The sequence below is a fragment of the Brettanomyces nanus genome, chromosome 4 (genome assembly GCF_011074865.1).
Source record: "Brettanomyces nanus chromosome 4, complete sequence".
Classification (NCBI taxonomy): Eukaryota; Fungi; Ascomycota; class Pichiomycetes; order Pichiales; family Pichiaceae; genus Brettanomyces; species Brettanomyces nanus.
In genome coordinates, this window is record NC_052377.1 from 1,383,072 (window position 1) to 1,403,347 (window position 20,276).

General features: G+C 42.5%; 7 protein-coding genes across 7 annotated transcripts; 4 read left to right on the forward strand and 3 right to left on the reverse strand.

The window, feature by feature from the left end:
* Positions 1–1,047: 1,047 nt before the first annotated feature.
* FOA43_003879 (uncharacterized protein) lies at positions 1,048–3,540 on the reverse strand (the record flags this gene model as incomplete). The annotated part of the gene is made up of 1 exon (XM_038924127.1): positions 1,048–3,540. The coding sequence occupies one exon, from the start codon at positions 3,538–3,540 to the stop codon at positions 1,048–1,050; it is 2,493 nt and encodes an 830-aa protein (XP_038780055.1).
* Positions 3,541–5,759: 2,219 nt separating this feature from the next.
* On the forward strand, positions 5,760–8,405 carry FOA43_003880 (uncharacterized protein; the record flags this gene model as incomplete). The annotated part of the gene is made up of 1 exon (XM_038924128.1): positions 5,760–8,405. The coding sequence occupies one exon, from the start codon at positions 5,760–5,762 to the stop codon at positions 8,403–8,405; it is 2,646 nt and encodes an 881-aa protein (XP_038780056.1).
* A 259-nt stretch (positions 8,406–8,664) lies between these two features.
* On the forward strand, positions 8,665–9,241 carry RPL27 (60S ribosomal protein L27; the record flags this gene model as incomplete). The annotated part of the gene is made up of 2 exons (XM_038924129.1): positions 8,665–8,695; positions 8,862–9,241. The coding sequence occupies 2 exons, from the start codon at positions 8,665–8,667 to the stop codon at positions 9,239–9,241; spliced, it is 411 nt and encodes a 136-aa protein (XP_038780057.1).
* A 378-nt stretch (positions 9,242–9,619) lies between these two features.
* Positions 9,620–14,156, forward strand: FOA43_003882 (uncharacterized protein; the record flags this gene model as incomplete). Its single annotated transcript, XM_038924130.1, has 5 exons — positions 9,620–10,828; positions 10,893–10,913; positions 10,968–10,986; positions 11,158–11,466; positions 11,845–14,156. 5 exons carry the CDS (start codon positions 9,620–9,622, stop codon positions 14,154–14,156), a joined length of 3,870 nt encoding a protein of 1,289 aa, XP_038780058.1.
* Positions 14,157–14,524: 368 nt separating this feature from the next.
* FOA43_003883 (uncharacterized protein) lies at positions 14,525–17,533 on the reverse strand (the record flags this gene model as incomplete). The annotated part of the gene is made up of 1 exon (XM_038924131.1): positions 14,525–17,533. One exon carries the CDS (start codon positions 17,531–17,533, stop codon positions 14,525–14,527), a length of 3,009 nt encoding a protein of 1,002 aa, XP_038780059.1.
* A 213-nt stretch (positions 17,534–17,746) lies between these two features.
* Positions 17,747–18,223, forward strand: FOA43_003884 (uncharacterized protein; the record flags this gene model as incomplete). The annotated part of the gene is made up of 1 exon (XM_038924132.1): positions 17,747–18,223. One exon carries the CDS (start codon positions 17,747–17,749, stop codon positions 18,221–18,223), a length of 477 nt encoding a protein of 158 aa, XP_038780060.1.
* An 83-nt stretch (positions 18,224–18,306) lies between these two features.
* Positions 18,307–20,065, reverse strand: FOA43_003885 (uncharacterized protein; the record flags this gene model as incomplete). Its single annotated transcript, XM_038924133.1, has 2 exons — positions 18,307–19,412; positions 19,735–20,065. The coding sequence occupies 2 exons, from the start codon at positions 20,063–20,065 to the stop codon at positions 18,307–18,309; spliced, it is 1,437 nt and encodes a 478-aa protein (XP_038780061.1).
* Between the last annotated feature and the right edge of the window lie 211 nt (positions 20,066–20,276).

Here is a 20,276-nt window from a genome sequence, read left to right on the forward strand (position 1 = left end):
GGCTTCTGATTAGGTAATCGTTCTTTTGGCAATCACGGGTACCGATGGAACGAAAATGGAAATTGTCCATATCTATTTGTTCCCTCCTTAGGCTTATGTAATCACTACGTAAGCGTGGCGTTCTATTTATGTATTATTCTTCTTTTCTTTTCTTGCTCTAATATTTGTCTGCAAGGGGGGGGGGGGCGATAAGCTTTATGGACTCTTTTTTTTTTCAGCCTTTCAAAGATATGGGCAAGCAGATGTATAACGAGCCAACAGGTGTGAATAGACTTAACATATTATCGAGAGCTCTCTCGAAGCTTCTTCGACATCAAGCTGGTCGAGAAAATATGAGTATTGATAGTCGTGGATTCATATCATTAGATGATGTTCTTGAACATCGATACTTTAAGTCTATGAGAGCTACTGCTGAAGACATATTTCAGGCGGTCAACATTAACGACAAGAAGCGTTTCATGATAGTAGAAGAGAAAGATGGTTCCAGGGTAGAGCATGAGGCACAAGAGTATCAAGAGGGAGCCCACTATATGATATGTGCTTTACAAGGGCACTCGATCAGCTCAGTCACCAATTCCTACGCGATGGTGCGACTTGATGACACAGATTTTCCCGAACAAATTATTCATGGAACGTACTACGATAAGCTAAAGTGTATAAAGGCCAGCGGAGGACTGAGCCGTATGAATAGGAATCAAATGCATTTTGCTGAAGGGCTCCCGAGATATATGGACGAAAAGAAGAATTCAAAGCCAGATCGATCAATAATAAGCGGCATGAGGAAAAACTGTAATGTCATCATTTACCTTGATATAGATAAGGTGAGAAACAGTGATCTGGTCTTCTACCGAAGTGGCAATGGTGTAATCCTGTCACAGGGCGACGAGAATGGTCTCGTACCCATAAAATACTTTGAGAAGATAACGGATATGGATGGTAACAATATTGATATGAATCAAGTATAGATAACTGTAAAAAGATATGTAATATATTCATGTGTTAAGCTAAAGCAAGACTCATCTTCTTTATATATGCATTAAAATCTCCCTAGTTCTTGTCCTTGCGAAAAGTTAAGAGTGAAGCAAGTGCCGATGTTGGACAAGCCTTTTTAAAGAAACGATGTTGTAGAAGCTCGTCTGCTGTTGCCCTGTACTTGACTTCGACGCAAAGACAAACACTCAAAAAGTCCATGAGCTCGTCGCTCAATCTTTCTGGGTGCTTCAACGTTGGTGTACCATTGGATACAATAAGATATAAAGCCTTCAAGGGCTCTTCGTTCAAATAAGGAGGTTCTCCCTCAATCATCTCTATAGCCATGATACCCAACGACCAGATATCCACTTTCTCGTCGTATTCTTTTTGTCTAACAACTTCCGGTGCCATCCAGTAAGGTGTACCAACCATGGTAACCCGCTTGGACTTTTCGTTGGTCAACTTCGCACAGAATCCGAAATCCGTAATCTTCACATTACCGTGAGCATCGAGCAAAACGTTATCCGACTTGATGTCTCTATGAATGAAATTCTTTTTATGCAAATGTTGTAAACCCTTGGTTGTTTCAAAGCATATACTGGCAATCTGTTTCTCTGGAATACTTGGATTGTTGTCAATTACATCTGTTAGCGAACCTCCTTCCATATATTCCATAATGACCCACAAATCGGAAGGTCCGTTCAGGTAAGCCTCGATGAAATTCACAATATTTTTATGCTGAGAGTCCTTCATCACCAATATCTCATTGACTATGAGCTCTTTACGGCTCTGTTTACTTAGATCGATCTGTTTTATGGCCACTTGTCGGCCTCCTAATTTGCGGCTGCGAGCCAAGTAAACAGAGCCACTGGCACCCTGACCTGCCTTTTCAATAACATCAAAGTTAGGCGCAGGGTTGATGTTGATCACCACACTCCGTAATTTGGCCATAATTTGCGCATCGGTCAGACCAGAAGCACGTTTGTCGCGACGTCTATGTTGAGGTTTCTTGGCGCCGGCCCCGCTCAGAGGTACTCCATATGGATTTGGAGCTTTCGGAGCACCTGCTGCAACATTGGCTGCTGCCATCGCCATTTTACTTGGTTTAAGTGCCTGAGAAACGTTCTTGGTTGGAGAAGTATTAGCAGTTTTCAACAAATGTCTGGTAACGAATTCAGGTTTCGAGGGCGTAGCCAGTTTCGAATAGCCCGAGTTGAAGTCAACGACACCAGGCTCATGGTAAATATCTTGCTTTCCAGTGCCAGTTACAGATGAGCCAGAAGAAGACCCCGACTTTGATGATGAATTGGTGGTGACGGTTGTGTTAAGCTGTACATTTCTGTTCACATGAAGAGGAGACGTTTCATGAAAGACAGCAGGGATTGGTGGAAGATGAGCACTTGGTTTGCGAGTATTATTTGTGGAAGAGGTTGTTGATACCTGTTGAGTAGGTGTGTATACGCCAATATCACCGTTGGTAGCTGCTGTTGCTGCAGTTGGTCTTGGCACAGTAGGCGCCTGTCTAGTGGGTACATACCGCTTTTGAGTTATCCCAGAGCCAGAATGCAGATCATTTCGGCTATTTGAATTATTTGAGAAGTCTGAATTACCGTCAACGGGGGGAACAGGTGGAGGTCTCCTTGGTTGTAGGAACTTATCGTTAAGATTAGATGAAGCTGACGAAGTCGCAAATGCAGAGTATGGTTTTGTGATCTCGTTGATAAGTCTTTGACCTGGATTGGCATGCAGTCTGGCGGTATTATCAGTGGCCGTCGAACTGTTGATTCTGAAGTTGGCCGAAGTGGTGTTTGCAGTGGTGTATTTATTACTATTAGCTGTGACGTTTCTGTTGTTGGCGAACTTATTAGTGTAGGGAAGTTCAGGAGTAACCATCTCCGAATAAGTGTTCAAGACATCGATGACAGCACCAGGATCAGCAGCGAAATCCTCGTAGGTGATATTGGAGCCCTTGAGCAAGGCGACCCATTCGGGAGGAATTCCTTTTACTTTGAAAGAGCCATCAGTGGGATCATAAGACACCTGTGCCTCATGGGTCACCTTTATGGGCTTTGAAAATCCCTCCTTGGGACATTTGGTAAGAATAGAATCAATCCACATATTCACTTCCTGCTCACTCTTGACAGCAACGAATGTTGACTTTTCTTTGTGAACGATCTCTATGCAATGAGCTCTAAGCTGGTTCTTGAAGCAACCGGATATGTGGAGTAAAGGGATCCTGTCCCAAAGCTCGGCTTTGTCATCGTTTTTGTAAAACTCGAGACTTGTCTCACTGAGAACCATATACTTTTTTGGCCAGCGGAATGACATTATACCCTCATCTTTCACCTGCACCCATCCACTCTTACGGTGTACGGTAGTGTGAATTCGAGGACCAGGAGATGATGAACCAAAAACTGAACCTGTAGAGGACCCACTAGAATTTTTGGTGTGAATAGATCTTGGGACGCTAACATTGACGTGAACACTGATAGGACTTGGACCACGACCTGGTGGAGGAGGTGCATGGCCAATATTGGTGAAGGCCTCTTTAACAGGGATTGACATCATTTAGATAGAAAAACGCGGTGACAAAAAGATATGATGAAGTCAAGTGAGCAAAACTAGGCACCTTTTTAGCAAAAAGGGAGAAATCAACAGAGGAACACAGAGTTGATCGTTAGGAAAAAATTGTATCAAAGGAGATGTTGAAGAAAAGGGCGGAAGAGAAAGAGAAGTAGAAGGAGAAACATAAAGAGAATCTATACATAGTACAAAAATGCAGACAGCTACAAGCGAGAACGGAACAATGAGAGAATGCAAAAAAGAAAATGGGGAAGGCAATGGACGGCAGTAACTGGCTACATTACTACGCTTGTTGGATAAAGTAAGTCAAGTTCTAATGCGGTAGTACCATATACATACACACATCTACCCCCTTCCTATTGTATGATCTGCGCGACTTTTTTCAAATCTTAAAGGGACATCAAATATGGGCTGGCAGGAAAGAAACGTAGTCGTTTCACAGTTCACAATATCTTTTTGATTCTCTGTTTCAGATCTAAGTGATCTTGGATCAACCTGTTCTGGACTCTTTCAAAACTGGTCATTCTAGTATCGCATTCCTAGCTTTATTTGAAGGTTGTTGGTTTTATCTGTGTAACAGGAATGTCTCATCCTGTTTTCCTTTATCCCAAAAGCGTAACACGAAATTCGATTCACCTTCCTAATCCGGTCAAATTTCCTCGCGCGTTAAATTCTTCAAATTCTTTTTTTTTGTTTTCGTGATTCCCACCGGTTACATTACCCCTTTGAGACATAGACTTTATGGGATGTTGCATTGTAAAGGGGTAATCGGTACTCAAAGCAACAGTGTTTGACACGGTTCCATTCTTTCAACGCGCCATCTCTTCTGCGTCTTTATATAATGATGGTGGAGATTTCATAATTGATTCGCAGCTTGAGCTTGAGTAACTGGAACTCGAGTCGCAGCTGCAGTCATGTATTACGTTCAATACCAAATAAATTAGGTGGAGTAATAGCAATGTTTGGTTGTATTTCTGATTCTAGTAGTTCCAGCCCTTCTTCTTGTTCTGATTCTTCCTCCTCTTGGCTTTTTGCAGGACTCACGTTCAATGAGGATGACGTAAGTATGGGACTTCTATGTCTTATTATGGTGGGTGCTGTAGATCCTCGTATTCTTCTTAATGAAGCTCTAGTTACGCTTCTGTTCATTCTTACCACTGAATCCTGCCTAATTGGGATTACTCCAGGACCCACTATCGAGGCTAGTGAGAACTGATGCTGCTGCTGAAGACTCCCGGCTACAGACCGTGTCTCTGCTATTCTTGAGTAACTGTATCTGTGATGAATGTGATGTTGGGTAGAATGCCGACTTAGGCTGTGCCGATAATCATAGCCGTACCCTCGGCTTAAAATGGGATTGTTGGACGAACTTGGGAATACCTGTAATTGTTCTTCTTTTTCTTCTTCTCTTCTAAAGCGAAACAAGTTGCCTCTCAAGTTATTGTAGAACCTTTCAAATCTACTGCGGAGTTTTTGGTCCGTTGGTTCTTGTATCGGTTCAGTGGTAAACTTGTCAAGATTGTCTTCCTCTACTTTTTCACCTGATGATATGCAAGAAATGTCCTGTAAATCAAAATCCCTTATAAAAGTTGACACTACCTCCGCATTCGTATACAATGTACTGCAGCCTGGCAGTAAGAAAGGTGTATTCATGATGTTTCTTGTTTTCAATAGCGAGTAAAAAGATTGTTATCACTGTTGCAAACTCTAGCGCTTGGATAGTTGAAAGAAAAAGCCTAAATTGAGCGACAAATCATATGTTGTAAGTCCTTTCAAAACGACGAGTCTATCGACGTCTAGGAAGATAATGAACTGGATCCTTCCTACAGCTGAAATATATAATGAGGTTCAAACAGATGACTAATAAACTGGCTAAAGACTTGTTCAGCAATGATTTCCTTCTTCAAATGTTTCCCATATGCTCTATAGCCGGTGCTAAGAGTGCTTTCTATCCTACTTCGAGGTTTTCTATCTCGCACTCGCTGACGTAATCTGCTCACCATTGCGCCGCGAGCGATTTTTCTTGGTCTCCCACAATTTGATGCGGAACATACTTTGATTCTCCTTGCTCATACAAAATCTATTCTAGGTTATCTTATCCTGCCCTCTGGCATGAACCCTCCCAATCATCGTATCTGCTTGAACTTCCTCAGTTCTACTTAATTGTTTTTTCTTTTGTGCATAGCCACTCGCCCCTTATCGATATGTCCTATACCAGTCCCAACCACGATGAGATCTCCGATTTGTATGAGGAATACATGAAGAACATCGATGCTCTTGGAGTGGCCGATAGTTCAACAGATTACGTAATTGCCAACGGTAATGCCGATGAAGACTTGAACAGCTATGAATCCCAAGAGTCTCTGCCATCTTCTTCTCCGGGTTCTCCGATCATCTCAGCATCCCCGTACTGTTTACCTGCCAGGACAACATCTGCTCGCCAATGGGAAGAACGGGGTGCCGCCAAAATTGTGACAAGAGAGACGGATTCAGAAGGTCATGTGGTGACCAAAGTTCTTCGCAAAAGCGCTAAAGATTTTGAAATGAGCACGGAGTTAGGAGAAGGTTCTTATTCAACGGTAGTTTTGGGCAAGGATATCAGTAGCGGAACTGTCTATGCTATTAAGATTCTTGATAAGCGTCACATAATAAAAGAGAAGAAAGTGAAGTACGTGAATATAGAGAAGAATGCTTTAAACCGCCTCAACAAGGGTCGTGGCATTGCGCATCTGTACTATACTTTCCAGGATGAGAGATCGTTGTACTTCGTGCTTGAATATGCCCCTCATGGTGAACTTCTAGCACTCATCAAAAAATACGGATCACTCACTATGGATACAGCACATTATTATTCTGCCCAACTGATCGACGCCATAGATTACATGCACTCACATGGAGTGGTTCACAGAGATATCAAGCCTGAAAATGTGCTAATAGGTGAGGATTATCATATACTGGTAACTGATTTTGGTACCGCTAAGCTGCTTGACCGTAGCGAGGAAGATGGAACTTTTCCTTCAGAGGTTAAGGCTTCGTCCTTCGTTGGTACGGCTGAATACGTGTCTCCTGAACTTCTTAACGATAAATTCTGTGGTATGCCTGCTGATATATGGGCATTTGGTTGTATCGTATATCAAATGATTGCTGGAAAACCTCCATTTAAGGCTGGAAACGAGTATCAGACCTTTCAAAAGGTAATCAAAGTGCAATATGCTTTTAGTGCAGGATTCCCAGCTGTGATTCGGGATCTGGTCAAACAGATTCTTGTCAAAAAGCCCTCTGATCGCCTTACTGTTGAGGAGGTGAAGAACCATTATTGGTTTAGAGACGTCAATTGGAAAGAGGGATCTGTATGGAACACAGGCCCTCCCTCTCCTTTGGGCCCTTATAAATTTAACGCCAAAGTCATGATGCCAGTTCCGGAGCTTGGCAAACCAAAAAGGGGTGGACCTAGAATTATATCAATGGGAACCAGTCCTCAACCATCCCGCCAGAGATCAAAGGCTGTATCACAGTCACAGCCACAGTCACACTCACAACGGCATGTTAGTGTGGGTAATGGTATGACGGAAATGCCGCATGCGCGTCCTCAAAGCGCTCCTCTTGCTGCCCAGGTGGCACTTGCAGGTGCGACAAAGGTCTCAATCACTCCGACGATAAATTCGGCACCTTCTACTCCTTCTATTCAATCTATTCCTTCTGCAAAGCATCGGTCTGCGTCTTCTCCGGGCTTTACGGATCTGATTCCTGGCACTAACATTCCTCGCCCCATACTCAATACCAGGGTGAGTCGTTCAAAATCATCACCACGGACGTTTGGATCTGCCAAATTCTCCACTAATGGCGAGTTACCTCCAATGTCGAGTTTAGATCTCAATTGGGTAGAGTTCTTCCGTCATCCTGACGAGAGGATCATTAAGGCTGGAATAGTAGACGTGTCAAAGTATTCTACCGCCGACTTTGAAAAGAAATACAAAGGGATGTTGGCCGAGTCCCCTCTAGGATATCGAAGTCAAGACCTTCTGGAAAATACGCAAATCAACAGCTCTGCAGATGCTATCAAGTTTTCTAATGAACAAGAAGTAGATGAGAAGGCTGCGGAAGAAGCGAAAGACACAGACCATCATCAGTCGAGGTTCCGCAGCTTCTTTTCGTACAAGGGTTCTTCTGTGAATGAACCATCATTTGACAGCAGAGTTCTACTTACAACTACTATGGGGAGGGCGCTACTATTCATCCAGAATCATGATAGGAAGGAACATAAATACCAGAAAAGTGCAGAGATTGACCTTACAGACCCTAATGTGCATTTTGTTGAAGTCATTGGCGATCGTAGACCGAAAACCGGCTTATCTACGCTACGCACAGGTACATTCGCCATTGTTTCATCTTCGGTCACTTTAGTATTTGAAGTGGAGAGACAGGAGGTGGGAATTTGGACGGCTTCGCTAGCAAATGCCCGGATCACGAGGCGAGAGCGGATATTGAGAGATATACTGGCAATGGATCCACCCGCAGGTGCAGGTACTAATACTGGGGGTGAAGCGGCATTTATGGCGGCCAGTGTAGCAGCATCAAAGTCACCTACTCTCAGGCCTAGTCACAAAAAGGGTCGCAAACCTCCTCCTCCATTTCCTCACATGGCGTTCTCGGATGGTGACATCCACGGGAAACAAATATTATCGAATAATACGCCGATGATCTCAGCTGCTGTCAGTAAAGCCATCTCATCGTCATCGTCATCTACATTCTATTTGATTCCTACAGCTACGTCAAGTACCGCTATAACGAGTACTCGGCCAATTACAAGTTCGAACTCTAGGATGCTTTCGAGATCAAGAAACAAATGATCTTAGTGAGTGGGTATATGCATATTGTATAGTTAATGAAAGGGCATCAGTTATTTAGTTAGTACACCTCACACCAGGAATGTAAAGGGCTTTGAGGGCTTGACAAACATCACTTTTTTTTGGTGGGGCACCGCCTGGAAATAAAAATTTTCAGGCTGAATGAAACTTTTCAAAATCTTCAATATATCCATTGAGCTTAAACTACTTTGCTTCCCTCTCGTTTGCAATTCACACAATACAGTAATATTATACCATTAAGATGGCCAAATTCATTAAGGCAGGCAAAGTTGGTATGTACAGATATACATAATAGAAAGAATGGAAATAGGCTGATGCAGAGGACTGGAGGGGACACTTACCTTGAGGTATCATCGTGTTACAGTTTTCTTGGTTCTATGCTCAACCTGTTGTTCCATTATTTTCCTTGGCTAACAAATTTACTAACAAATCATCTAGCTATTATTGTCAGAGGAAGATATGCCGGTAAGAAGGTTGTAGTTGTGAAATCACATGATGAGGGTACGAAGTCTCATCCATTCCCACATGCTATTGTGGCTGGTGTTGAAAGAGCTCCATTGAAGGTTACCAACTCTATGGATGATAAGAAGGTGGCCAAGAGAACTAAGGTTAAGCCTTTTGTCAAAATGGTGAACTACAATCACTTGATGCCAACTAGATATACTTTTGATATTGAGTCTTTCAAGTCCGCTGTGACTGCTGGTGCTCTGGATGAGCCATCCCAGAAAGAGGAGGCTAAGAAGGTTGTTAAGAAGGCTTTCGAGGAGAGACACAGAGCCGGTAAGAACAAATGGTTTTTCACCAAGTTGAGATTCTAAGTAAGGATACGATGATGTGCAACTAATATAATTTCTCTGTTTTCTTTCTAAGAAGGATCTTATGTTACAAACCTTTACTTAAGTAATTTTCCATATGTGAATTACGCTTACTGTACACTTATACATGTAGTGAAGGGAAGATATCTTAGAATCATTATATACATCTCTACACCAATATATGAAATAGTCTTAACTAGAAAAAAATGTTGCCTGATTCCTACCACCACTTTAAATGGCTTTTCATTCGCTGCAAGGAAAAACAAAACTTCAAAAAGGCCTAAGCATCATTTTATCGTATGTCTTGAAGCTTGTGTTTGTCCTCTTGCTAATTTTTTCTTGTATTTCCTGCATTCTTAATCTTTCCTTATTATTCAATCTATGCCTGCTTACGGTGCCTCCAGGCGTATGTTTTCTTCATGGTGGAGACAGAACGTTCCTTTGTTTGGAGCTCGCTTAACTCACAAGAGGGCTGCATCATCCACCTTTTCATCCTTCAATTTTAGATTTCGCTGGCTACATACCTATGCTAAACGGCCCAAGATGTCTTCGACGTCTGGCCAGTTTGGTGCAGGCTGTTATAGAAACGGGTGGAATGTCTACGAGGATCTTAAGCTCTTATCATATGGTTCTCATATGATCTTCTTCCTTTTACTACCACCAATTGTTAAATTATTCACTACGAAAGTTGACGTCACTAGGGATAACACCTTATCAGATCTATATTGGGATGAGGCTGCTTACAAGAACAGTGTTCCTTGTCTACCTCAAGGTTCTCCAGCACTAGATCCTAAATTGATCGACATTTTCTCCAAGGCCAAATCAGAACTTCAGCAAAGGTTGAACGCTCAAGTGAAGCGACTCAGAAACGAGGTTAAGCAACAACAGCAAGAACAACTAGAGCAAAAGCTAGGTCGGGCTAAAACCTCTTTCCCTGGCATACTACCACAGACCCCTGCAGATCTTATGAGTTGCTTGCATATTTCAGATACTGCTCGTGAATTACCAACATTCTTAGCATACGATAATACAGTGCGAGCGGATTTAAGTACATATAGAAATGGGCTCATGAAGTTGTATGAAGGGTATAAGCTAGGAACGGTAAGTGATGTTGAATACACAGACAGATTGAAGTCTCTGGTGAATCAAATATGGAGAGCCAATTTGGGCGTTGAATGTTCTAACGAGCTTTGCAAGATGGCCTTCAAACAGGTTCATTCCCTTCATTTGTATAAATTAGAGGAAAGCTTAGTTGGAACTGCAATTCTGTCTTCAGCATCCAACGGTATGGCTCAAAGACGGTATATGATTGCGCAGAAATTTGAGATTAGAAAGAGCCAACTACACAAGGATCAGCATAAGCACAGCATTTCACACAAATTTGTTCGAAAGCTCGAAGTTGAAAAGTCTATGAAGGGTTCTTCATGGCTACGGTATATGATTGGTGAACCGGAAAGCTTTCTACAACTTTCTCAGTTTGCTGCTGCCACTAAAAAGTCCAGTAGATTTATCAGAAACTTGATGGATATGTTTCTTTCGGGGAAATGTGCTGCCGGAGAATACTATTACCGAAAGGAGGTGATGGTATCCGTGATTAACATGCTGATAAGTTATGATAGAAAGGATGAAGCTCGGATTGTCCTTCGAAAACTAGGGAAACTTTATGGAACAGACCGTAAGTTGATGGATAGCTTGAATCCTATCAGAGCCAAACTAATGGTAAACGCAGCCTGAGGAGGTTTTGTGTCGTAATACTACCGCTGTATTGCTCATTATTTATTGTACGCTTTTATTTATTTATTTGTTCGCAGAATACCATCCGTACACCGGATGTTCATTATAATGCTAACTGAGAAAATTTTAGACTTGAACGTTGAAGTCTGACATGTGATTGATACCCATAACTTCATCACGTATAGAGTACTTCTGGAAGAAAATGAAGTTTCTGACTACTAATTTTGTCAAATGTTCGGTTAAATCTTGCGATGCTTCTGAAAACTCGTTTCCGTTGAAGTATGAAGAATGCCAACTCCAGATGGAGGATCAAGAGTATAAACCAGAATTTATAGTGTCTATGTTGAGTCGGCTCGACTGGGATGCTTTAGTTCGAGTGGCTGCTGATTTAGGAAATCATGATATTCCTTCTGAGAGGCCCGAGGATATCGAACACAATGAAGTATTACTCAAGGATCTTCACTTATTGCTCTTAGAGACACAGATAGTAGAAGGTAAGATGGTGTGCCGGAACTGTGGGCATATATACTACATTAAAGACTCGATCCCCAATCTTCTTTTGCCACCACATCTTGCCAACTAATTCTTAAGTAAACCACTGTATAATAATAGACTTGATAGACACATGTTAACACTTTTTCTTCCTCTTTCTCAGCGAGGCTGTGTAGGAGTAGGTTTTTGGTGCCTGGTGCGGTCTTTGAACTCTGATATTTCGCGGCAGAGCGCATTTTCCGATTATGTGACACAGTTTTTCTCCTGCCCCCTCTGAAATCCTTTGTAAGCGTCATCTATTTGTTCTGATGTACAACCAGTTCACAGAGGGAAAACCGATAGGCAAATTTAACTGCTCTTATTTATTACGATTTTAAAAGGCTTGCTTATGCCTTCTCCTTGCGAACAAACTATATGCATTAGTGGCATCAACGACGACACCTCTACGACTACTCCTTCACCCCACACAACGATAACCACCACCGCGTCTAAGACCACTGCTACTCCGATTATGGTCACTCCAGCCTCACCACAGCCATTAAAGTCTGCCAGTAATCTTGTTCCCTTCCCGGATCCTGAAAAGGAAAATCATGATGAAGACAACCAACACTCTTTCTCCACCGGGTTACTTCACTTTGATCACAAGCCGAGAAGTAGTTCCAAGTCGAGATCCAGGTCTCACTCTAGGAAGCTGTCGCTTGGTAGACTGTTCCAATTCGGTTCTGATACCACTGTTAACAGCAACAGCAACAACTCTAAGGACAAACCATCTTCATCTGCTGGTACTTCTACCTCCATTGGAGACGCGAGCGACGAGAATATGTCGGCCAACACGCGAAATAGTACTGTGTCTACAGGCAATACCACCTACAACTCTATAGATGCTACGGGGTCGCCCAAATCTCGGTCCTCGAGTCGTTCTTCGCAGAAGCTCAAGAATCTTTTTAAATTCTACTCTGCAAGCAGCGACGCTGTTAACAATACCAGTGTTACATCTGAAACGGCTGACGATGGTTCATTGATGCGCCGGTTCCGTCGTATCAGATCTCCTTCTGTTCCTTCCAATGAATGCGATTTGTCCGAGCAGATGTATCCGGATCCCGAAGACGAGTATGTATACATTCGTCCGGAGAGGCACACATTAGGAGCTGCCAGCCAGCTAGAAGAGTCACTAGAGCCCATTGAAGAAGATCCAAAGAAGAAGGAGAAAGATAGGGTCGACGACACACCAGTACCATCGCAGATATCGCATGCCCGTGACTCAAGGTCTGGTTCTAAAGCGTCTCTTTTCGCAAAAAAATTCTGGCGTAGCAACACTACCGGTAGTAAAGCATCATCAACAGCTTCTTCTACTTGTTCTTCACCGCAAATAGAGGCGATAGATGATTTGACTAAACACATTGGAGAGATCACACTCGCTCGTGACCACAGTATGTCGGTTAGTAGCGGCAGAAACTACTCCAGTAATTCTATGAGGGCGGGTAAAGTGGAGGTGGGGCCGCAATCATTCGAAAAGTTAAAGCTTCTTGGAAAAGGTGACGTTGGAAAGGTGTACCTTGTTCGTGAAAAGGCATCGCAAAGACTCTACGCCATGAAAATTCTCAATAAAAAGGAGATGTTGGAGCGGAAGAAGGTGAAACGTGTGTTGGCTGAACAGGAGATACTGGCCACGGCAAACCATCCCTTCATCGTGACACTTTATCATTCTTTCCAATCAGAGGATCATTTATATCTCTGTATGGAGTATTGTATGGGAGGAGAGTTTTTCCGAGCTCTACAGACTCGAAAGATGAAATGCATTTCCGAAAAGGATGCACGCTTCTATGCTGCAGAGGTCACCGCAGCTTTGGAATACCTACATTTGATGGGATTTATATACAGGGATTTGAAGCCCGAGAACATATTGTTACATCAGTCTGGCCATATCATGTTAAGCGATTTTGATTTATCTAAACAAACTGATCATATCCATGAGCCTGAGCTAGTCTCCGGCAATAAGGCTTCTTCAAATCTTCCTCAACTAGACACAAATGCTTGCACTGATGGATTTCGCACCAATTCATTTGTTGGCACAGAAGAGTATATTGCACCAGAGGTTATTTGGGGCAAGGGCCATACCTCTGCCGTCGATTGGTGGACTTTGGGCATCTTTATCTATGAAATGGTTTTTGGCATTACCCCATTTAAGGGACCGACTAGAAACCAGACATTTGCCAATATTCTCAAAAACGAGGTTCAGTTTCCTGACTACAATTCGATGTCCAGCTCATGTCGCAACCTTATTAAGAAGCTTTTAATCAAGGATGCTTCCAAGAGATTGGGTTCTCATTCCGGTGCTTCCGAGATAAAGAGTCATTCTTTCTTTAAGAACGTTCAATGGGCACTCCTAAGGAATCAAAGCCCTCCACTGATTCCAATCTTTTCTGTGAAACGTAAAAATGATGAACAATTGCCGAAAAAGTTGTCCAACGAAAACGTGGGTTCTACAGGGTCATTGAAGTCCCAGCGCAAGACTTCAAGCTCTGGCTCTCAGCATAGTCAACAAGATCCATTTGCAAACTTTAATTCCATTACTATCCATCATGAAGACGACGAAGAGGATGCGGTTTTTTATGATGGAACTGAGCTAGGTGATGTCACGTATACTGCATCTACACCTCAAGTTTCTCCTAAGAAGTTTTTGAAGATTTAACCGTGTTGAAGATAATACACAGTTGCGAAGATGATAGCTCTAATTTAGGAACGTATAGATTCAGGGTCAAAGGATCTGCGTTGGTTACGCTTGGTAAGCATTGTTAGAGCGTAGGAACACCCACAGGTTCGTTACAAAAGTGCGACGAGGCTTTAAGATATGCTGGTCACAGCATGCATACATTTTTATTGAGAGCTGTACAATCTGACATTGGTTGATGCTCAAATAGGGCTCCTCTTATAAATGCGGGGATTCATGTAAGGCTATTTCTTAACGCTTTTAATACAACCAGATTAAATAGTATCTCGATGAATTACCGTAATTGGTAGGGCATTATCATGCAATTATCTCGTAGAAAACTCAATATACTACTCAAATTCGGCAACGGCCTGCCATATATCTGCAAGACCTTGGCCATTTGAAGACAGTACATCTCTTATTGATTTAGCCATACTCCTGGTACGACTACAAATCCATTTTTTCTCCAAAACCCTGGACACCTTCAATGCGTTTTCAGTAACGTCGTCGGGTAGCCCAGCCAACTTAGCGCAGTAAACGCCGTACGATCTTGCGGACGGGCCCTCAACAAACTTGTAAGTAAAAACAAGATCATCATCATGCTTCTGGAATCCCAAGTGATAGTTCTTTGCCGCACCATGGGTGAGATTCTCAAACACCTGTAAGTTCTGGAAATGGGTAATAAAAAGAACAAATGGCTTTTTGTCGAAGCATAGGTAATCCAATATAGAGTAAGCAATGGCACAGCCATCAACTGAACTTGTGCCACGACCAATCTCATCCAATAAAACCAACGACCTCTCCGTACACTTACTTAGAATGGTGCTGCATTCTGACATTTCAACCTGGAAGGTGGATTGTCCCTTGAAAATATCGTCATAAGCTCCAATTCTTATATAGATCGAATCAAAAATACCCAACTTACTGCTTCTATCTGCAGGAATGTAGCAGCCTATCTGTGCCATAATAACAATAAGTGCGATCTGTCTGATGAAAGAAGACTTGCCTCCCATGTTGGGTCCTGTAATGATGGAGACCCTATTTTTATCATCGCATGCCGTGAAATCGTTTGAAATATAGGTTGACTTCAAAGTTTCCGAAATTGGATTGCGAGCATTAATCAACTTAACCATTGGTTTGTCAACAAGCTCTGGCTTTGAGTAGTCTCCGGTTACGGATGATGCAGAAGCAAGCGAAAATAGACAGTCCAAGGTAGCCAACTGCTTGATTACAGTGTTTAAACTCAAAAAATAGTAATCAATCTTGGTGACAAACTCCCGAAAGCATTGATTACATTGTTGGCGAAGGCACTCTTTATAATAAAGCCACTTTTCATACAATTCAGTAATCTCAGGGGACCTGAATCGAGAAACAGACTTGGTTCCATTGATTTTCAGCCATGTTACAGGAACACTCTTCACCGCTTTATTTCGAACCTCTATAAGATAAGGCTCTTTATTGTTAGTGACATACTTGAGATGGGGCCTCTTCAAGACTTGTGCAGTCTTGTTCAATTCTTCATCGAGCAAGTTTTCTATATCCTTGATGTGAGAGCGCTGCTCCTGGATGACATCATAGTGGTAAAAACTCTCATTGAAATACTTCATAACATGACCCTCTTCATCCTGCTCATCCATTGCTGCCGGGGAATAAATCATGCCAAAGAGCTTGCGAAACTCTTTTAGATCAGAGCTCACTGTATTCTTAATATGTTGATAAATTTCAATCAAGTAATGAGATTCAAAGGCATCATGAACAAGTTCCGGACGAATCCTTTCGAAGACTTCAAAGATTTCATCCATTTTCCTCAAAAACAGATACACATCCTTTCTTTTTGAACGGCCATAATGCAATTTACTCAAAGAAACCTCCAAATCTGGACAATACTTCAAAAGACGAAGTACTCTCTCCACTGGAATACTTGTATAGTGGTCATTAATGGTCTGTATGGCACCGGAACGTTCAAGAATATGCTCCCGGTCATTGAGAGGCCTTGCAATCCAACTGCGAAGCATTTTCTTGCCAAACGGCGTGTTCGTATGGTTTAGAATCCAAAATAATGATCCCTTCTCAGTTCCGGTAGTAACATTATGAAATATCTCCAAGTTTTTGATGGTATTAGAATCAAGAACCATGCTATTATCAACTTCTGAAAAATGTCTGTAATACAACAATAATTTAAAAACAGACGAGAGCTCAAAATCGTGGAGATAGAGCATGAGTTCACAAAAGCAACTAAGCAACGCAGGTTTCTGACGGGTTATGAACGAAATAACATCCTCGTTGAATGAAAACTGGTCCAATTCGCCGACGTATTCATTCGTGGTCTTTGGCAAAACCTTAATTAGTCGTAACTGGTCCGAATCGGTCCTCAACGACCTTCTAAAGCCGTCTATGCAGCATCTGGCCTCTTTACTGAGTTGTCCAACAGTAATGATCTCTATAGGTTCTAAATGAAGAAGCCGTGTTTCTATACCTGAGCATGTATAATCATCTGAAAATTCGTCATAGGTGATCTCTGCTCTGTAGGTGTTGACAGCGACCAATGAAACCCAATGATTGGCATCAACTCCTTCTTGAATACAAACAATCGATTTTCCACCATTGCTGAGATCATTATCATCAATATACGTCCCCGAAGTGTAAACCTTTGTGACTTTTCTCTCAAAAAGTTTACTGCCAGTACCTGCATTCTGCTTCATGATGGCTGTTTCTTTCTGTTCCACGACACCAACTTTAAGACCTCTATGTAAAAGTCGTTTCAAATGCACGTGTAGTCTGGTATCGGGAATTGAACAATAAGCAAACCGGTTATACAGGTTTTCTTCCTCAGAAGCATTCTCAACATTGATGGATACGCGGCCCGGAATATACATAATATTGAGGATCTTAGAGGCAATTTGAGCATCGTTTCCGAAGAATTTGTACTTGTAGCCAACTTGTATAGCTAATATTTTATCCATATTCTGCCTCTTAAGCTCGATAATCTGTTGCTCCAAAGGAGTTAATTTGAAATTGTGTTTTTTCTTTGAAAGAGTATCTGAATTGAACGGATCAGATCGTTTTTGGCTAGAGCCTGTGAAATGCTTTTCGAATTTCTCGTGGAGAGAAGAATCCCTGTTCACAGTTGGTCTGTGAACCGAAGAGAACCCCCCAAAACGAAAGTCGACTGCATGATCCATCTTTGGCGGATTATGCTCTGTAGACACGGGGCACTTGGATGGCTTTTCGTGTAGCTGAGCTTGCTCTCGCGAAGCATGATGAGACCGATCTGGCTCCTTGTGAGACCCTTCATCATCTTTCTTTCGAGCAGACTTTGGTCTAAAGAAATTTGTGAGTAAATGCTGTTGCACAGTCATTAAATAAAGGAAGATCGATGAAAAAATACAAGAAAAAGATGCGTAGTCGAACCACTGTCAAAGTGAAATGCTAAGATCTAGGATCATTTCACTAGCCACTTCACCAGATTCATCAGCCACATCCATATCCACCTGAAGTAACGATTCTAGTAGATATGTGATATATTATCTATGTCGCCTTTTCTCTTCCCAGTATTTTTAGTCTGTGCATCTATGTCGTACAACGGAATTGGTCTATCGACACCAAAAGGTACAGGTACTAATGGATACGTACAAAGAAACCTATCCGATCTTTATCAGGGGAGGAAGGGCCAAAGTGAGGGTAAGCATTTTCTGAAAAGAGAACAGATTAGACAACAAAGAGAGAGAAAAAAGTCTCTTGAACGAAGCAGAACAGAACTGCATGATGAAGCTTTGAGCGAGCATGAACGGAAGAGGGAGTTGGAAGTTAAGGTAATGGAATACAGAGAGAGGCTAGAGGACGATACCAAATTGGAGAACGACAATATTGAAGAACTGGTAAAAACATATAGAGAGACACTAAAAAAAGGGCAAGGTGAAGGTCAAGGTCGAAACAGGAGCAGGAGCAGATCACCGCAAAGAGAACGCGAGATTCGTGCATACAATCAGAAAGTCGACCCTTTTGAAAAGCCCGAGAACAAAACTCCAGACACTACAGCCCAGATATAGCAAAGCGCGCTTGATTAGTTTTATATATGCTAGTATTACAAATGTGAGCAAAGTTGAAACAGCCGGCAAAGCAAGAACACGTTTCAAATAATCCTCACATAAACCATTCTGCCTCCGAAAAGAGAGTTTCTAACGGCTGGCTCTAGCCGAGTAGACTGCTGAGTGGCATCCCTAGTAATAGCTCTATCCTCCTGCTTAGCATCCCAAAGCATCATCTTCAAATCGTTGTAAAGAATGAAGCTCTGGCTATCACAGATAAGGTGTATCTTCATACCTCCTTTGTAACGAGGGTAGCAGATGGTTCTTTTCACCCATTCGGCAGAATATTCGATCTTATTTTCATTGTTGCGAGGAGGAAGAACTGATTCCAATTTAAGAATATGACCATTGCTATCTCTGATGGCTTTAATGAACTGATATTCCTCAATACCGAAGGCATCGACTATATATCTGTGAAAGTTAGGATTTGTTTTGAGACTGTCAGAAACAGCCATACCAGTAGCGCCCGTTCTGTCAGTTTTACTGTCCATAGGAGAATGGCAACCAGCCTTATCGTTCAAAATGAAGTTAAGGGCATGAGCAGAACATTTGCTTGTCTCCTGGAATGAAAAAGAATTCTCCGATTTAACACTGGAGACAGACGATGGAGGGTTCGAAGAACTGACAGAGTTTTCACTGGAGTTATTGTTGCGATTGAAAGCATTGGAGTTCGCGGAATGTATAGGAGGATGGTGAGTAATCGTACGCTGAGAAGGAGATTTTGGTAAACCTGTTTCGTTTAGTACTTTAATGGCTTGATGTCTAACACCGAAAAAACTGTCCAGAGATCCCAACAGATCGTTAGATGTGAATGCCTCAACACCGATATCTTCAAACTTGCAAAAAACTGATTTTTTTGGAGCCGAAGAAGTGGAGGTAAGAGAAGTAATAGGGCCGCCATTTCCGTTGGACATTTTGAAGTCCGTGGCCGAAGTGAAATCATAGACGGCGAGTCTTTGGGTGTTCTTCTTGTTCATGTAAAGAAGTAAAGCTGTCATATCATCATGAAGAAGGAATCTTCCTGTGATATTAGAGGAGAAAGGTCTTCCTTGTGGACGCATTCCGTTTACTACAGAGTCGGTAGAAGCAGCGGCAGAAGCCGTTGAAGGTTTGAGTCTCTTGTAAACGGCAGATGAATGATACACAGTACCTGCAATAGAAGAAGAGCATGCAAAACCTTCGCTCTGGTTGCGTTTACGGTGAATGCCGGGGGACATAGACACGGACGATGGCGATTCGAAAGAACTCCTGTCTTTTTCAATAGGAGATCCGGAAGTAGAGGATCCCAACGGAGTAAAGCTGCGTCTTGCCACACTCGCGCTCGTAGTCAAATAGTGCGGAGTCGTACTCTGGCGCATATTCTGGCCTGCAGAATTGCCTGACCTATCCGGAAATATAGAATCTATGTGAGGAAGGGACTGTAAACACTCTCCCTGAGAATGTGGAGCGTACGATGGTGAATAATAATTCACCAGCGCTCTGGCTGGGGCCATGGAATACGGAAGGAATAACCTGTACTGATTGCATCAATGATGGAGATACTCCTGCAGGACCCATTGCACAGGCTGATCCTATGGGAGTCATTTGAGCCACCTGACCAGCGGAAACCATCTGGTTCATCTGAGTCATCTGCACCATTTGGGTCATTCCTATGGGTCCTACAGGTCCCATCTGAGTAACTGTAACTGGACCGGCGGGATTCATATTCATCGCATATGCAGGACCATTATTCTGATAGACGGGAACGGAATTGGAGGGACCAGAACTATAGTAAATTCCAGGGTATTGGTACTGAGGAACCATATGGCTAGGAGCAGGAACAGAAGTCTCGAAAGATCGACGGGAGTTTAAAGGAGGAGGAGGAGGAGGAGTAGTGGTGAATTGAACAGGAGTCGTTTGAGAAGAGACAAGCTGAGAAGGGAACTGCCTGAGTTGTCTCCGACTTGGAGTCAGCTCGGGAGTTATACTGGGAGTCATTGAAGGAGGAGGTGTAGAAGCGAAAGTCCTATTAGGG